Genomic DNA, 16,250 nt, shown 5'->3' on the forward strand with positions numbered 1-16,250 from the left:
AATGCTGGTGCACTGAGAATATCTAGCTATGCTTCACATGCACGTGCAGAGAAAAATGTTAACAATAAAACAGGGATAACGTTTACTAGAATCATGTTTGCCAATACATGAATATTGTAAATATGTTTCTATTTAAAGATGTAATACATCTATGTGCATTTCTATTTTGACCAGAATGTCCCTTTAACTGTTAATATACAGAGTCACGCTATGTTTCTCCCCTCTCTCTTCCTTTGAGGTGATATTACAGAAGAATCCCATACGCAAGACATCTATACTTCATATATACTTTGGAAGTTTCCATTTTTTACTCCTTTCAATATGTGGGACTTTAATTTGGCACAGCATGTAACAGAACTGACAGGCTCTGAGCATCATTATACCACAATGCAAGAAGTTACTACAGAGCAGGCAGTTACATAAGATGCCAGCAGGAAGGCTTTTCCGTCTGTTGTAGCTGTTCTTTCCTATGTTGTGAAGTCATAAGGTTAAACCTCTGTAGTGTACCTTATTGCCAAATGCCAGTTCTACCCTCCTGTGTTTCAGACACTCACCAATGGACAAAATTCCATGACCAGCAAGTAAGGGGTGATCTCAGCACACTGTGCCAGGCATTGGATGAGGTTGGCATGCTGAAGAGCTCTGAGAAGAAAAGTAAGGGCACGTTACTAATGGGTACCGAAGTGCCATGAGACATGGTAAGAGATAAAGGGACACATTAACCCTTAGACAGGTGCTGCTGTTATGTTCTACAGCAACATATGTATTATCTACTTCATATGTAATAACAATAAAGGTTACTTTGTAACTACAAATTAGGTTTATTTAGTACTTTTGTTACACAAAGGCTCTATACAGCGCTCTCTAGGTTGCAATAAGAGATAATATTTTCAAACTTTTAGTCTAATTGTACAAACTAATGTTATTGATTCCTGTGGTTTCTGAATTAAATCTATACGTGAACACACCATGTAGTCCACAACATTATTATTTGTCTTGTTTTTTTTTTATTCTATTTTTATGTGTCTAGTGTATTAGAGAGAGAGAGAGAGAGAGCTTGTATGAGTGTGTGAGAATGCATGAGTGAGTATGTGTGTGAGTGCATGTGTTAGTGTTTGTGTTAGAGAAAGCACGTGTGAGTGTGTGAGAATGTTGTGAGAAAGCATGTGTGATTGTGTGTATTAGAGAGAGCATGTGTGAGTGTGTGAGAATGCATGTGTGAGTATGTTGTGAGAAAGCATGTGTGAGTGTGTATATTAGAGAGAGAGCATGTGTGAGTATGTTGTGAGAAAGCATGTGTGAGTGTGTATATTAGAGAGAGAGCATGTGTGAGTGTGTGAGAATGCACGTGTTAGTATGTGTGTGAGTGCATGTGTTAGTGTTTGTGTTAGAGAAAGCACGTGTGAGTGTGTGAGAATGTTGTGAGAAAGCATGTGTGATTGTGTGTATTAGAGAGAGCATGTATGAGTGTGTGAGAATGCATGTGTGAGTATGTTGTGAGAAAGCATGTGTGAGTGTGTATATTAGAGAGAGAGCATGTGTGAGTGTGTGAGAATGCACGTGTTAGTATGTGTGTGAGTGCATGTGTTAGTGTGTGTAGTGTGTATTAGAGAGAAAGCATGTGTGAGTGTGTGTATTAGAGAGAGAGCATGTGTGAGTGTGTATATTAGAGAGAAAGCATGTGTGAGTGTGTATATTAGAGAGAAAGCATGTGTGAGTGTGTGTATTAGAGAGAGAGAGCATGTATGAGTGTGTGAGAATGCACGTGTGAGTATGTTGTGAGAAAGCATGTGTGAGTGTGTGTATTAGACAGAGAGAGCATGTGTGATTGTGTGAGTATGTTGTGAGAAAGAGCATGTGTGAGTGTGTGTATTCGAGAGAGAGAGGGCATGTATGAGTGTGTGTATTAGAGAGAGAGCATGTGTGAGTGTGTATATTAGAGAGAGCATGTATGAGTGTGTGTATTAGAGAGAGAGAGCATGTGTGAGTGTGTGAGAATGCACGTGTGAGTATGTTGGTGAGAAAGCATGTGTGAGTCAAGGACGTGCAGTGACTTCAGAGGCTGGTGAGGCAGTGGCTAGGATACACCTTCATTCTTTAGATATCCTTTGTTGAAGAAATAGCAATGCACATGGGTGAGCCAATCACATGAGGTATCTATGTGCCAGTGACATGAGGTGACGTCAGAGGCTGGTGAGGCAGTGGCTAGGATACACCTTCATTCTTTAGATATCCTTTGTTGAAGAAATAGCAATGCACGTGGGTGAGCCAATCACATGAGGTATCTATGTGCCAGTGACGTGCGGTAATATCAGAGGCTGGTGAGGCAGTGGCTAGGATACGCCTTAATTCTTTAGATATCCTTTGTTGAAGAAATAGCAATGCACATGGGTGAGCCGTTCACATGAGGTATCTATGTGCAGCCACCAATCAGCAGCTACTGAGCATATTTAGATATGATTTTCAACAAAGGATATCAAAAGAATGAAGAAAATTAGATATTAGATGTAAATTGGAAAGTTATTTAAAATGGCATGCTCTTTCTAAATCATGAAAGAACACATATGGGTTTCATGTCCCTTTAAATGGTGTCTTGGAAAACTGGTCAACTTAGTAAACATCTGATTTTAGTCTAAAGGATTGTAACAAACTCTTGCTAGATAACAAAATGCTTACTCTGATTATGAGATCTAGAAATTCAGGCCCATTAAAATATGTTTAAAACATACTTTTTACTTTAATGCTGCAAATTATGCTTATAGATTCCTTCATTATTCAGTAAATATAAAAATGTCTTGATCCAGTGGCGCTGGTGAAATTTAAAGATAGTGGGGCGCTTGACCCCACCCCTTTAAATAAAGCCACATCCTCAGGTGGCACCACCAATTAATTAATTAATTAATTAAATAAATAAATAAAAGGTAGACAGAAACACAGAAAAGCACTCGGGGGGAGAGGGAGACAGGGGGAGAGAGACACAGAGGGTTAGAGAGAAAGAGAGAGATACACAATCACACACAGAGGGTTAGAGAGACACATAAGGGATGAGAGAGTAAGAGGGGGAAGAAGAGAGACAGAGAAAGAAAGAGAGTGCATGTGAGAAAGCATGTGTGAGTGTGTGTGTTAGAGAGAGAGAGAGAGCATGCAGGAGTGTGTGAGTGTGAGTATGTGTTAGTTCATGTGAGAAAGCATGTGTGAGTGTGTGTGTGTTAGAGAGAGAGAGAGCATGCAGGAGTGTGTGAGTATGTGTGTGAGTGCACGTGAGAAAGCATGTGTGAGTTTGTGTATTAGAGAGAGAGAGCATGCAGGAGTGTGAGTATGTGTGTGAGTGTGTGTATTAGAGAGAGAGAGCATGCAGGAGTGTGTGAGTATGTGTGTGAGTGTGTGTGTTAGAGAGACAGAGCATGCAGGAGTGTGTATGTGTGAGAGTGCATGTGAGAAAGCATGTGCGAGTGTGTTAGAGAGAGAGCATGTAGGAGTGTTTGAGTGCAAGTGAGAAAGCATGTGCGAGTGTGTGTGTTAGAGAGAGAGCATGTAGGAGTGTGTGAGTGCATGTGAGAAAGCATGTGCGAGTGTGTGTGTTAGAGAGAGAGCATGTAGGAGTGTGTGAGTATGTGTGAGAGTGTATGTGAGAAAGCATGTGTGAGTGTGTGTGTTAGAGAGAGAGCATGCAGCAGTGTGTGAGTATGTTTGAGAGTGCATGTGAGAAAGCATGTGCGAGTGTGTGTGTTAGAGACAGAGAGCATGTAGGAGTGTGTGAGAATGCACGTGTGAGTATGTGTGTGAGTGCATGTGAGAAAGCATGTGCAAGTGTGTGTGTTAGAGACAGAGAGCATGTAGGAGTGTGTGATTGCATGTGAGAAAACATAAATTATGCTTACCTGATAATTTTATTTTCTTCTGACGGGAAGAGTCCACAGCTGCATTCATTACTTTTGGGAATTCACAACCTGGCTGCCAGGAGGAGGCAAAGACACATCAGCCAAAGGCTAGAAATACCTCCCCCACTTTCCTCATCCCCCAGTCATTCCTCCAAGGGAACAAGGTACAGTAGGAGAAATATCAGGGTGAAAAAGGTGCCAGAAGAACAAAAATTTACTGCCGCCTCATAAACAAAACGCGGACGGGAGCTGTGGACTCTTCCTGTCAGAAGAAAAGAAAATTATCAGGTAAGCATAATTTATGTTTTTCTTCTTAAACGGAAATAGTCCACAGCTGCATTCATTACTTTTGGGAAAACAATACCCAAGCTATAGAGGACACTGAATGCAAACAAAGGGCAGGTATAAAAATGCAGCCCCTTTGAAAGGCGCCACAGCCTGAAATCACCCAACAAAAAAAAACTATAAACGACAAGGGGGGAAAAACGGAAGCCCAGGTAACTGCTCATCAGTTACACAACCTGCAAAACCATGCTAGAGACCCCTCAGACCCAGAGTCTGCTGAGCACAAAAGCCTCAGAGGAGCCATCCCTGCGGCTCTCGACTCCCACGAAGAACCCCCGACCTAAAGGACAAGAACCTCTATCAACCCCCGAGAGGGAGAATAGAGAACCCTCTAAGAGATCCAAAAGACCATCCAACAAGGGCTCAAAATCAAAACTTCGAGCAAACCCAAGTTTGCCCCAAGACCACTGCCCAGGGAGATGAACTCCCAAGAAGGACAAGGACCAGAAAGATAAGTCCATACTCAGGAAAAAACGTCACTAGGATGACCAGAGGGCCACCCTCATATTCCTGACACAGCACCATACCACATATAGTGCTCCAGAAAACCGTGAGATTCCCATTGCATCATAGTCAAGTCGAAAACCGTCAGACTAGACAAGCATAGACAGGATAATTGTCCTAGCAGCCAAAAAAGATCTCTCTGTGAGAACACAGAGCCACCTTTAAGCAAGAACTCGCGATGACCAATTTCCAGGTAGCATAGCTGACCCTAAGCTATTGTGGGACCTCGTCCCACCGAGAAGCGCCAAAAAATACTCTGCAACAGCTCTCGTCCAGAAAAATCCGGACTCCAAGGAGCGTCCCATCCCAGCAGCAGAAGCCACACGCCCCCCACCAAAGGGGAGAACAGACTCCATAAAAGTACAAGGTCAACGCTGCATAGAGCAGACCGATCCCTGACCTTCACTCCAAGGTAACGGTCCCAGCCCAAAGGCTAGTTAAAGACCTAAGACAGGAAGTATCAAAACTCCGCCCAGACATACGGGAGAAAAAAGATGGATCTACGAGGAATCAAAACCCCAGAGTAGAGCTCTGACCGCTACTTAAAAACTAGCATGCTACCATGAGCCATTACAGAAACTGCGTACTCAGGGCCCAGAACCCCTACACTGTTGCCCTCCATAAAGAAGGAACACTCCCAAAGGGAAGATAGTATTCTGACCCACAGCATCCTAACACCAGAATCCAGACCCATGATCCTAAGTACGCAAGGAAGGGAAAAGACCCTATGAGGCGAGAAAAACAAGGACCCACAGGCCTTCATGGATACTGAGGTACCTCCAAATCAAGGAGAGCAACACAAGCACCCATCCTCCACCCTAGGTGAGGAGAAGAGGAAGTAAAGAAACGGTAACCACCCTACCAAAAGCAGTGAGACCCTTTGGCCAAAATCGCCAGCCCGGTTTAAACGACAACTGGAAGCCTACCAGGAAGCATTAGATGCCCCCGAAGACAAGTAGGGACCCATTAGAGATACCTCAAACTTAAGCCTCAGGCAGCTATTAATCTCCCATGAGAGTCAAAACACCCCATCCCCTCAAAGGGACATGCGGGAGATCCAAACCCTAAGGTTAAACTAATTGCCCATGCCCGTTCCAGGCAAGAGACATGGTCTTAAGCCAGAGTCCTCGAGAAACGGGACCGATCGAAAGATCTAACCGCCTGAGGAACCCATAAGCTGCCTCCTATGGTTAGGGGCGCACCCAAGACCGAGCCTTCCACCATCTAAAGTCCCTAGACGTAGAATACCAGCAACAGCCTCAAACCCAAGAGTCTGAAAAACTCCTGACTGGTCTAAGAAAACAGCAACCACATTGGATCGTAAGGTAATCCTTTGTAGACAGGGTAACTACCTGATCTAAACGCTGGTGTATATAAATGGTCATTGTCTTGACCCCAGAAAGGCAAAGGTCTGTATCTGACTCCAGAACACCTACCCGCAGGCCCAAAAGCTAGATCTCTATAAGGTCGAAGGATAGCACGCGAGAGTCTAAAGACCACTGTATGACAAGGGGCAGTTCTTAGATTGAGAAGACAACAGTCTCCAGAGATCCTCGCAGGATCGGACTCCCGAAATTCTGTGTAACAGGAATAACAATGGGAGCCTAGTAGCTCCTGGCAGAAAAGACGGGGTGATCCACCCCCCCTGCACTCCAAGTACTAGAACAAACGAGAGTTTGAGAAAAGGAAGAAGGACATGCCCGCACTTCCAGACCCAGATGACCCAACCCAAGACGGGAAGAAAAGGAGACTCTGCCACCGCCAAAGGAATGTGACTGGGCTACAAGAGTCAACATCCGGAAGATACCTAAAGTGAAAATGCAAATCGTCCACCACCCGGTATACTAGAACTCCGGAGGTCATACACATCTCAAAACTCTAAAGGAATGTGAAACTACGGTTCCGAGACCACAGGGACCTCTAGAAACCATGATGATGTCTTAAACCAACTTAAATCGGAGCTCACAACCTTCCTTCCAGAAGCGTTGTATTTAGGCACTAGGCCCCATACTTCGTAGTATGATACGAGCACGGAGTCGATATCTATAGGCCAAAGTGACATTCAGAATCCGACAGGATAATCAGCACCACGAGGGTGACATGAACCCAAGGAACAGCAGATAGAACCCGACCAATACCTGCCTGGTACAGGAACACTCCAGAACTGTCCAAGGTCCAAGAAAAATCGACCCGAAGGTTCGATAATATGAACTAGAAACATAACTTCGTTCTTAATCAAAAGTGCGCAACTTCAGAGGAAGTGCCCACGTGAACACAAAATCGCAAGTATCAGTTCCAGAGAAAGAACGTTCCCAAAACGGAAATAATATCAGACGTGAGCTTATGAAAACAAATCAAATACATCCTATAAGGATCAAAATAAAAGAAAGGCAGCACCCGCGGGTAAACGCCCAAGGAGAATGGGTACGCCAACAGGACCAGCCAATCACAGGGATTCTCCCAAGCTCAGAACTGGAACCGATACATGAAAGAAAAACAGAGACATCAAGGAGATTAGCTTCACCCCCAAACATCTAACCCAGCTTGCCATCCGGCACCTAAGGCCAAGGATCCCTCGGCCCACTAGGACTGGAATCCTCCAGCACTGCCAAAACATGCCTTGCCAAGACGTGCCAGCCTATAATGGAAGGCAAAATTATCCCTCGCCGGATCGATGAGCAACCCCGGCCACGAGGTTGGGGCCCCTGAAGCCTCAGAATCCAACGCTTCCCCAGAACGACAAACTGAATCAGGTCCTCTCACGCCTGACGGGCCCTGGTTGATAGAACACGGACAGTACCTTAATTTTTTTTCACTTTGGAGATATAAATGAGCCAGCGCCATAGATATGGCCATACGGAACGGTGCCGTAACCTCTGGAGGAAACAAGCCACCTTCCAGAGAAGGAGTAACGGCCATAGGGACACCTGCTTGCGTAGCAGAGGAAGTTTCTGTGTCACGCACCTCACAGGACATGGATTCCTCGGGGGCGGATGGCTCAACGCACTCTAAGTTCCCTGATTCGGGAGAAGAGAGTACTCTAGAACGGCAATCGGAACATAACTGATGGGCATGGATAACTCGGGCCATTTCATATTCATCACAAGACGCATTCTCCAAATCGGATATATCTGTGTCTAAAAAATCTGAATCCTCCCTAACTTTGGGATTACAAAAATGACAAACACTAAACAGCACCCTCTTTACACCCCCAATGGCTGAGGCACTCACCACCTCCTGTGAACCAGCAACTAACGAACAGACTCTCTCTGTCGCCACACAGTCAGAATACAGAAGTGGAAAACAACGTAACCACACCTGGTCACGAGGTGCACCGTGCGAGTCACAAAAAGGGCGCGCAAATCTAAAGAAATCGCGCCAACTGATGATAAGGCCGTTATGTTCCAAAAAGCCATGAGCCTAAGTATTACTACACATAAGCAGATAGAATTACATAAGAAACATGATTAAAGTCCCCCCTGTTCAATAACTCCCCTCAGGAGATATTAACCCATGAATCCTTTTTTAAGATAAAAGGAGTCCCACTCAGACCCTACCTTTTTTCATTAACATTACATTCACATATTGAAATAAAATTAAACGATCTTACCGGAATCTGCGCCGTGGAACAGGAACACGGCCCTTCAAGTGTGACAGATAGTAGCCTCACTTATGACATGGACTTGAGTGAATAAAGGCAGGCAGCGAAACTCATCAACGCTGATTACCAAGGAGCTGTTAAAATGATTTGGGATGGTTTTGCAGAAAGACTCTACCTGCATCTCCAGGCCCTAACCTTCATCCATGCTCTCACTGAGAGGCTGACAGGAAGTCCCATTTCGAAGAGTACTACCCTCCATAATAGACTACTCCGAAATCTTCTAACACTTCTCTGCCAACCTCCTGTGACGAAAGGCAAAGAATGACTGGGGGATGAGGGAAGTGGGGGAGGTATTTGAAGCCTTTGGCTGGGGTGTCTTTGCCTCCTCCTGGTGGCCAGGTTCTGAATTCCCAAAAGTAATGAATGCAGCTGTGGACTCTTCCTGTTTAAGAAGAAAAGCATGTGCGATTGTGTGTGTGTGCTAGAGAGATAGAGAGAGCATGCATGAGTGTTTAAGTCTATGAGAATGGCTGTGTGAGTATGTGTGTGAGTATATGTGTGGAGAAAAAGCATATTGGTTTTATGGGGTAAAATAGTGTAAATGTATTTTAAAGAAGTAAAAGGATGGTCTGCATGGAAGTCTCCAAGGGTACAGACAGAACAGCTGAGCTTAATGTATCTACTGTTAAATGAAAGTGTTAGAGGTTACAGAGGGTGTGTAAATCCCAAGAGTGAGCTAAGACCCACATACTGACCTGTATGGCTGTGTTTCCTCTAAGAACAACATCTGCTCCTGTACACTGGCGCTGACCTTCAACTCTTTCACAATCACTTGAGTGCTGCTTAGACCCGAATTCACCTCTCCAAGTAGAACCTGGATTATAACAAAATAAAATAGACTAATTAAATAACTTATGTTTCCCTGTCATTTAGATTTAGAGATGGCAACCACACTATTCTTGTAGTTAGCCAAAGCCTAAATATTTACAGTCAACATTCTTAATTTTAGTATTACATATGAGAAAATTAAATGTTAATATACATAAATATAAATAATAAAAGCTCAATTTTTACAGTGAAATATAAAGCACAATATAATTTTCAGCTCAACTGCCAACAGCAGCAAACAGATGTAATACCAGAAGCAACCAGTAGAGGATGCAAGAGATGCTTACCTTGCCAAACCAGCCATGACCAATTTCCTTCAGGTACAGCAGACTCTGCCTGCCCAGATCTGTGGATTTGAGAAGCTGGACTGTAATGAAGCATATAAAGGTCAGGCAGTCTCTGTCAGAACCAGTATAGCATCAGACAGATAGAGCTTGTTAATGTCACAATGTTCCTTGTTAATCAAATGAACAGTACATTCCTAATCACAGTAATTCTGTACTGGGTGCTCTTCAGTAGATTGCACAGCAGTAAACACTATTCAGCAAGGAACACACTGCAACCAACTGCATTACACAGACAACCTTTGGTTCATTAAACTACATAGAAAATATTGCACCTGTTGAACTGGAAACCCTATGAATATTTCAGGGCTTTACTGAAAATTAATGTGACTGTTTTTTCTCAGTGGTATAAGTAAGAGACATTTGTTTGTAATAGAATACTCATATTTGTTAGATTTGTTATTATTGCTTGAATGATTGATTACTACTATGTGTTTAACCTCTGCAAAGCATTAAAGGGACAGTAAACACCTTGAGATTTTGCAATCTATATTGCTGTTATTTATTTTGCCCCTTTCCATGTAGTTTAGCTCTGAAAATTTAAAAATTTCTAATTCTCAGAACATGAAAAGCCCCCTGCTGACCTTTCAAGGCTAATACCATTATATATCTTTAACTGATAACAACAGCAATACAGAATACTATTTAATAGCTTTATGACCGTGGCAATACAGAATACTATTTAATAGCCTTATGATCGTGGCAATACAGAATACTATTTAATAGCTTTATGATCGTGGCAATACAGAATACTATATAATAGCTTTATGACCGTGGCAATACAGAGTACTAAATAATAGCTTTATGACCGTGGCAATACAGAGTACTATATAATAGCTTTATGACCGTGGCAATACAGAGTACTATTTAATAGCTTTATGACCGTGGAAATACAGAGTACTATATAATAGCTTTATGACCGTGGCAATACAGAGTATTATATAATAGCTTTATGACCGTGGCAATACAGAGTACTATTTAATAGCTTTATGACCGTGGCAATACAGAGTACTTTTTAATAGCTTTATGACCGTGGCAATACAGAGTACTATTTAATAGCTTTATGACCGTGGCAATACAGAATACTATTTAATAGCTTTATGACCATGGCAATACAGAGTACTATATAATAGCTTTATGACCGTGGCAATACACAGTACTATTTAATAGCTTTATGACCGTGGCAATACAGAGTACTATATAATAGCTTTATGACCGTGGCAATACAGAGTACTATATAATAGCTTTATGACCGTGGCAATACAGAGTACTATTTAATAGCTTTATGACTGTGGCAATACAGAGTACTATTTAATAGCTTTATGACCGTGGCAATACAGAGTACTATATAATAGCTTTATGACTGTGGCAATACAGAGTACTATATAATAGCTTTATGACCGTGGCAATACAGAGTACTATATAATAGCTTTATGACCGTGGCAATACAGAGTACTATATAATAGCTTTATGACCATGGCAATACAGAGTACTATTTAATAGCTTTATGACCGTGGCAATACAGAGTACTATATAATAGCTTTATGACCGTGGCAATACAGAGTACTATTTAATAGCTTTATGACCGTGGCAATACAGAGTACTATATAATAGCTTTATGACAGTGACAATACAGAGTACTATATAATAGCTTTATGACCGTGGCAATACAGAGAACTATATTATAGCTTTATGACTGTGGCAATACAGAGTACTATATAATAGCTTTATAACCGTGGCAATACAGAGTACTTTAATAGCTTTATGACCGTGACAATACAGAGTACTATATAATAGCTTTATGACCGTGGCAATACAGAGTACTATATAATAGCTTTATGACCGTGGCAATACAGAGTACTATTTAATAGCTTTATGACCGTGGCAATACAGAGTACTATATAATAGCTTTATGACCATGGCAATACAGAGTACTATACAATAGCTTTATGACCGTGGCAATACAGAGTACTATATAATAGCTTTATGACCGTGGCAATACAGAGTACTATACAATAGCTTTATGACCGTGGCAATACAGAGTACTATTTAATAGCTTTATGACCGTGGCAATACAGAGTACTATTTAATAGCTTTATGACCGTGGCAATACAGAGTACTATATAATAGCTTTATGACTGTGGCAATACAGAGTACTATATAATAGCTTTATGACCGTGGCAATACAGAGTACTATATAATAGCTTTATGACCGTGGCAATACAGAGTACTATATAATAGCTTTATGACCATGGCAATACAGAGTACTATTTAATAGCTTTATGACCGTGGCAATACAGAGTACTATATAATAGCTTTATGACCGTGGCAATACAGAGTACTATTTAATAGCTTTATGACCGTGGCAATACAGAGTACTATATAATAGCTTTATGACAGTGACAATACAGAGTACTATATAATAGCTTTATGACCGTGGCAATACAGAGAACTATATTATAGCTTTATGACTGTGGCAATACAGAGTACTATATAATAGCTTTATAACCGTGGCAATACAGAGTACTTTAATAGCTTTATGACCGTGACAATACAGAGTACTATATAATAGCTTTATGACCGTGGCAATACAGAGTACTATATAATAGCTTTATGACCGTGGCAATACAGAGTACTATTTAATAGCTTTATGACCGTGGCAATACAGAGTACTATATAATAGCTTTATGACCATGGCAATACAGAGTACTATACAATAGCTTTATGACCGTGGCAATACAGAGTACTATATAATAGCTTTATGACCGTGGCAATACAGAGTACTATACAATAGCTTTATGACCATGGCAATACAGAGTACTATTTAATAGCTTTATGACCGTGGCAATACAGAGTACTATTTAATAGCTTTATGACCGTGGCAATACACAGTACTATATAATAGCTTTATGACTGTGGCAATACAGAGTACTATATAATAGCTTTATGACCGTGGCAATACAGAGTATTATATAATAGCTTTATGACCGTAGCAATACAGAGTACTATTTAATAGCTTTATGACCATGGCAATACAGAGTACTATACAATAGCTTTATGACTGTGGCAATACAGAGTACTATAGCTTTATGACCGTGGCAATACAGAGTACTAAATAATAGCTTTATGACAGTGGTTAGCTTTGTTGTCTGAGGACTAGAACGCAAACTGGCTCCTCGAAATAATGAAAATGGTAGGTGGAGTTTTGCAAATGAAATTTTTTTGCAGTAAAAAGGATGTTAATTTGTTTTAAAGACGTTAAGACTTGGCTGATCTGTTATTCACAAGCAACATAACAGAAATGTATTGTAATCACAAGTGGCTAGATTACAAGTGGAGCACTAAATTATTGCCCGCGATAATTAACCAGCCATTACAAGTGGAGCCCTAAATTATTACGTTCCCGCAAACAGGCAAGCGCGATAATAAACCAGCCATAACAAGTGGAGCACTAAATTATTACATTCCCGCAAACAGACAAGAGCGATAATAAACCAACCATTACAAGTGGAGCGATAAATTATCACGTTCCCGCAAACAGGCAAGTGCGATAATTAACCAGCCGTTAGCAATTAGCGCTCCGAAAATTAACCAGAGATTAGATCTCTGGTTAATTTTCTAAAAGTGCCCCAAATGCCTTCAAAATGGTACTATAGTTTTTTATTGAAAAAATATCTAGCTTTTTTAAATAAAATAAAATAACTGCACTAGGCTGTTTTGGGGCTTTAAAGTTGGTGGGAGTGGGGTTAAAAGTGCCTTTATATTATGGTCTATGGGAACTGTGTGTTCCCATAGACCGCAATGTAAATATATAAGTATATGACTATATACATATATATTTATGTGTTAATATTTAACACATAAATATAAATATATTCATATACATATATATTTAAAAATTCTGCCCTTTGCTGCGCTACTAACCCCCTTCGCTGCGCGAGGTTCTGATGCGGTCTCTGGTGCTTTTGTGAGCACAATGCTTCATAGCAATGCAAACACATTGCTATTTACTTGTAATATCATGCACTGGAATTACAAAGTGAAGCGCTAATATCACTTGCACACAAGTAATATTTAGCGCACCCCTTGTAATCTAGCCCAAGGTGTTTACTGTCCCTTTAACCTACACTGAGCAAGGCACGACCTGTGAGCCAATCACTAAGCAAGACACACCTGTAAGATAAACTGGAGCAGAAAATGTATTTACCCATTTCCAGCCGTGTCCTAACCAGTACAGAAGAATACCTGGTACACTAATTTAACTATATATTTAACTCATTGACAGCAGTTAAACACATAGAGGCCTATTTATCAAAGGTCTTGCGGACCTGATCCGACAGTGCGGATCAGGTCCGCAAGACCTCGCTGAATGGGGAGAGCAATACGCTCTCCGTATTCAGCATTGCACCAGTGCAACGCCGCCCCCTGCAGACTCGCAGCCAATCGGCCTCCAGCAGGGAGGGTATCAATCAACCCGATCGTACTCGATCGGGTTAAATTGTGGCGATTCCTGCTCAGAGCAAGTGGACAGGTTATGGAGCAGCAGTCTTCAGACCGCTGCTTTATAACTGCTGTTTCTGGCGAGTCTGAAGACTCGCCAGAAACACGGGCCCACAAGCTCCATACAGAGCTTGATAAATGGGCCTCATTGTTATAAATAGTCATTCCTTTCATAATAAAATGCTGTAACTAAAATATTATATTATTACAAAGTCACCTCAACATTGTACACAGTGATTGGTTGTGTAAGAGCACTAGGCTCATTAACATCTGTCCCTAACTGGCCTCAGCAAACGTGTCCACTAACTTAATATAAAACATTTATTTTGCCATGCAGATTTTCAAATGTGCTTTGTTCTCTTAGTATCCCTTGTTGAAAAAGAATACGCACATATCCTACATAACCGGGAGCTAGCTCATGATTGGTGCCCGCACACATTTCTCTTGTGATTGGCTGACTAGAGGTGTTCAGCTAGCTGCCAATGTTCCTTCAGCAAAGGATAACAAGAGAAGGAAAAACATTTTATAATAAAAGTAAATTGGAAAGTTGTTTAAAATTGTTTGCTCTATTTAAATCATGAAAGAAAATATTGTGGCTTCCTGTCCCTTTAAGTATGAGGCGGAATTGTACTTTTTTTTGTGACTATTTAAAACATCTTTTTGCCTTTAACTATGTTTCTAAACACAAATACTATCCTTACATTCTTTTATATTCAATAAATATTCTTACTTCTGTAAACAGCTGCCACCTCTGCTGGGAAGCTTTTCTATGGATGCACACCCTGTGCTTTAAATCTATACTGTTTCTTCACACAAGCTCTAATGAATGGTCATTGAGATGAAACGGCCCCCAGAAAGGAAAAAGAGCTTTTATAATTGTAGCACATAGGTTATGACAATAGGACAGTATAATGCATTTTCTAAGTTGTTTTCCACACAGTCCCCCCACAGTCTGGTTCTGATGTCTGTTAGCAATTCTCCCTTTGACATTTGGGTCTACTCCGTGCTCCCACGCTGTCCGGCCCACCACATTGTCCCAGAATTCCATAGTACATACCGGCCCCTGGCAACAAACAGTTGCATTGTGGCCAGGCTGGTACGGCCCGTTACCCCTCCCAGTGAAGCTGGACACTAAGGGCATTCTGTGACATCAGCACACAAGGACCGGCTGGGCTCCTATGAAACAGTTTGTTGTATGCCTCTGTTATTTGAGATTTTATGTAACTGTCTCTTTGCTTGCCTGCTCTCCCACCACGGCCTGTGATTCATTCTTCTATAAGATTCCAGTCCTACACATAATTCCACAGCAAAGTGCATTGTCTGCACGGCAGCCTACTCTGGGAAGTGGCTACTGGTCTCCTTACAATATAAGATACTTGTACATGAACAGACAAGCACACACAGATGATGTGCACAGAACAGAAGTTTATGTAATAACTGCATGCGTGCTGAACTTTTGACTTTTTGTATTTTTTTGTGGTTATTCTTAGCAACGTTCCTATTAATATTTTATGCCGAAAGATTTGCCCTGGTGTGCTGGCCGAGATTTCAGGATTAGCAAACACAGAGAAACATGAAGTGAGAAACTTAAGCACAAGGATTTAAAGACACAAAAATAAAAAAATAAAAAACACAGATACATATACATGTAATTACAGTCAAAATGTAAATTGATGCACACAGACAAACTAACGTATCAATACACAAACATTCATATATATATAAAGACACACACACTGTGCATTTGCATACAGTACTTACACACACATGCATATTGATGCACACATGCGCGCATATGCATAAGTATGCACATACACACATGTATACAGATGTACGCACATACACACACTCAAGTTCACATGCATACGGATGTACACACATGCATACAGCTGTATTCGCACACACATTCATACGGATGCACACACATTGGTACACATGCATATTGATGCACACATGCGCGCATATGCATAAGTATGCACATACACACATGTATACAGATGTACGCACATACAGACACTCTAGTTCACATGCATACGGATGTACACACACGCATACAGCTGTATTCGCACACACATTCATACAGATGCACACACATTGGTGCACATGCATATTGATGCACACATGCGCCCATATGCATAAGTATGCACATACACACATGTATACAGATGTACGCACATACAGACACTC

At 41.3% G+C, this 16,250-nt stretch overlaps 1 protein-coding gene across 5 annotated transcripts in view; it reads right to left on the reverse strand.

The window, feature by feature from the left end:
* AATK (apoptosis associated tyrosine kinase) overlaps positions 1-16,250 on the reverse strand; it is a 234,073-nt gene that overhangs the window by 50,376 nt on the left and 167,447 nt on the right. For 4 of the 5 annotated variants that reach the window (XM_053706646.1, XM_053706654.1, XM_053706681.1 and 1 more), the window contains 3 exons: positions 9,507-9,586; positions 9,087-9,205; positions 555-642 (listed from right to left, as the gene is read on the reverse strand). In XM_053706646.1, coding sequence (XP_053562621.1) covers positions 555-642; positions 9,087-9,205; positions 9,507-9,586 — 287 coding nt within the window. The remainder of the gene's footprint in view (positions 1-554; positions 643-9,086; positions 9,206-9,506; positions 9,587-16,250) is intronic. The other variant, XM_053706663.1, reaches the window with a different exon arrangement.

Source organism: Bombina bombina, chromosome 1, assembly GCF_027579735.1.
Source record: "Bombina bombina isolate aBomBom1 chromosome 1, aBomBom1.pri, whole genome shotgun sequence".
In the NCBI taxonomy this organism is placed as follows: Eukaryota; Metazoa; Chordata; class Amphibia; order Anura; family Bombinatoridae; genus Bombina; species Bombina bombina.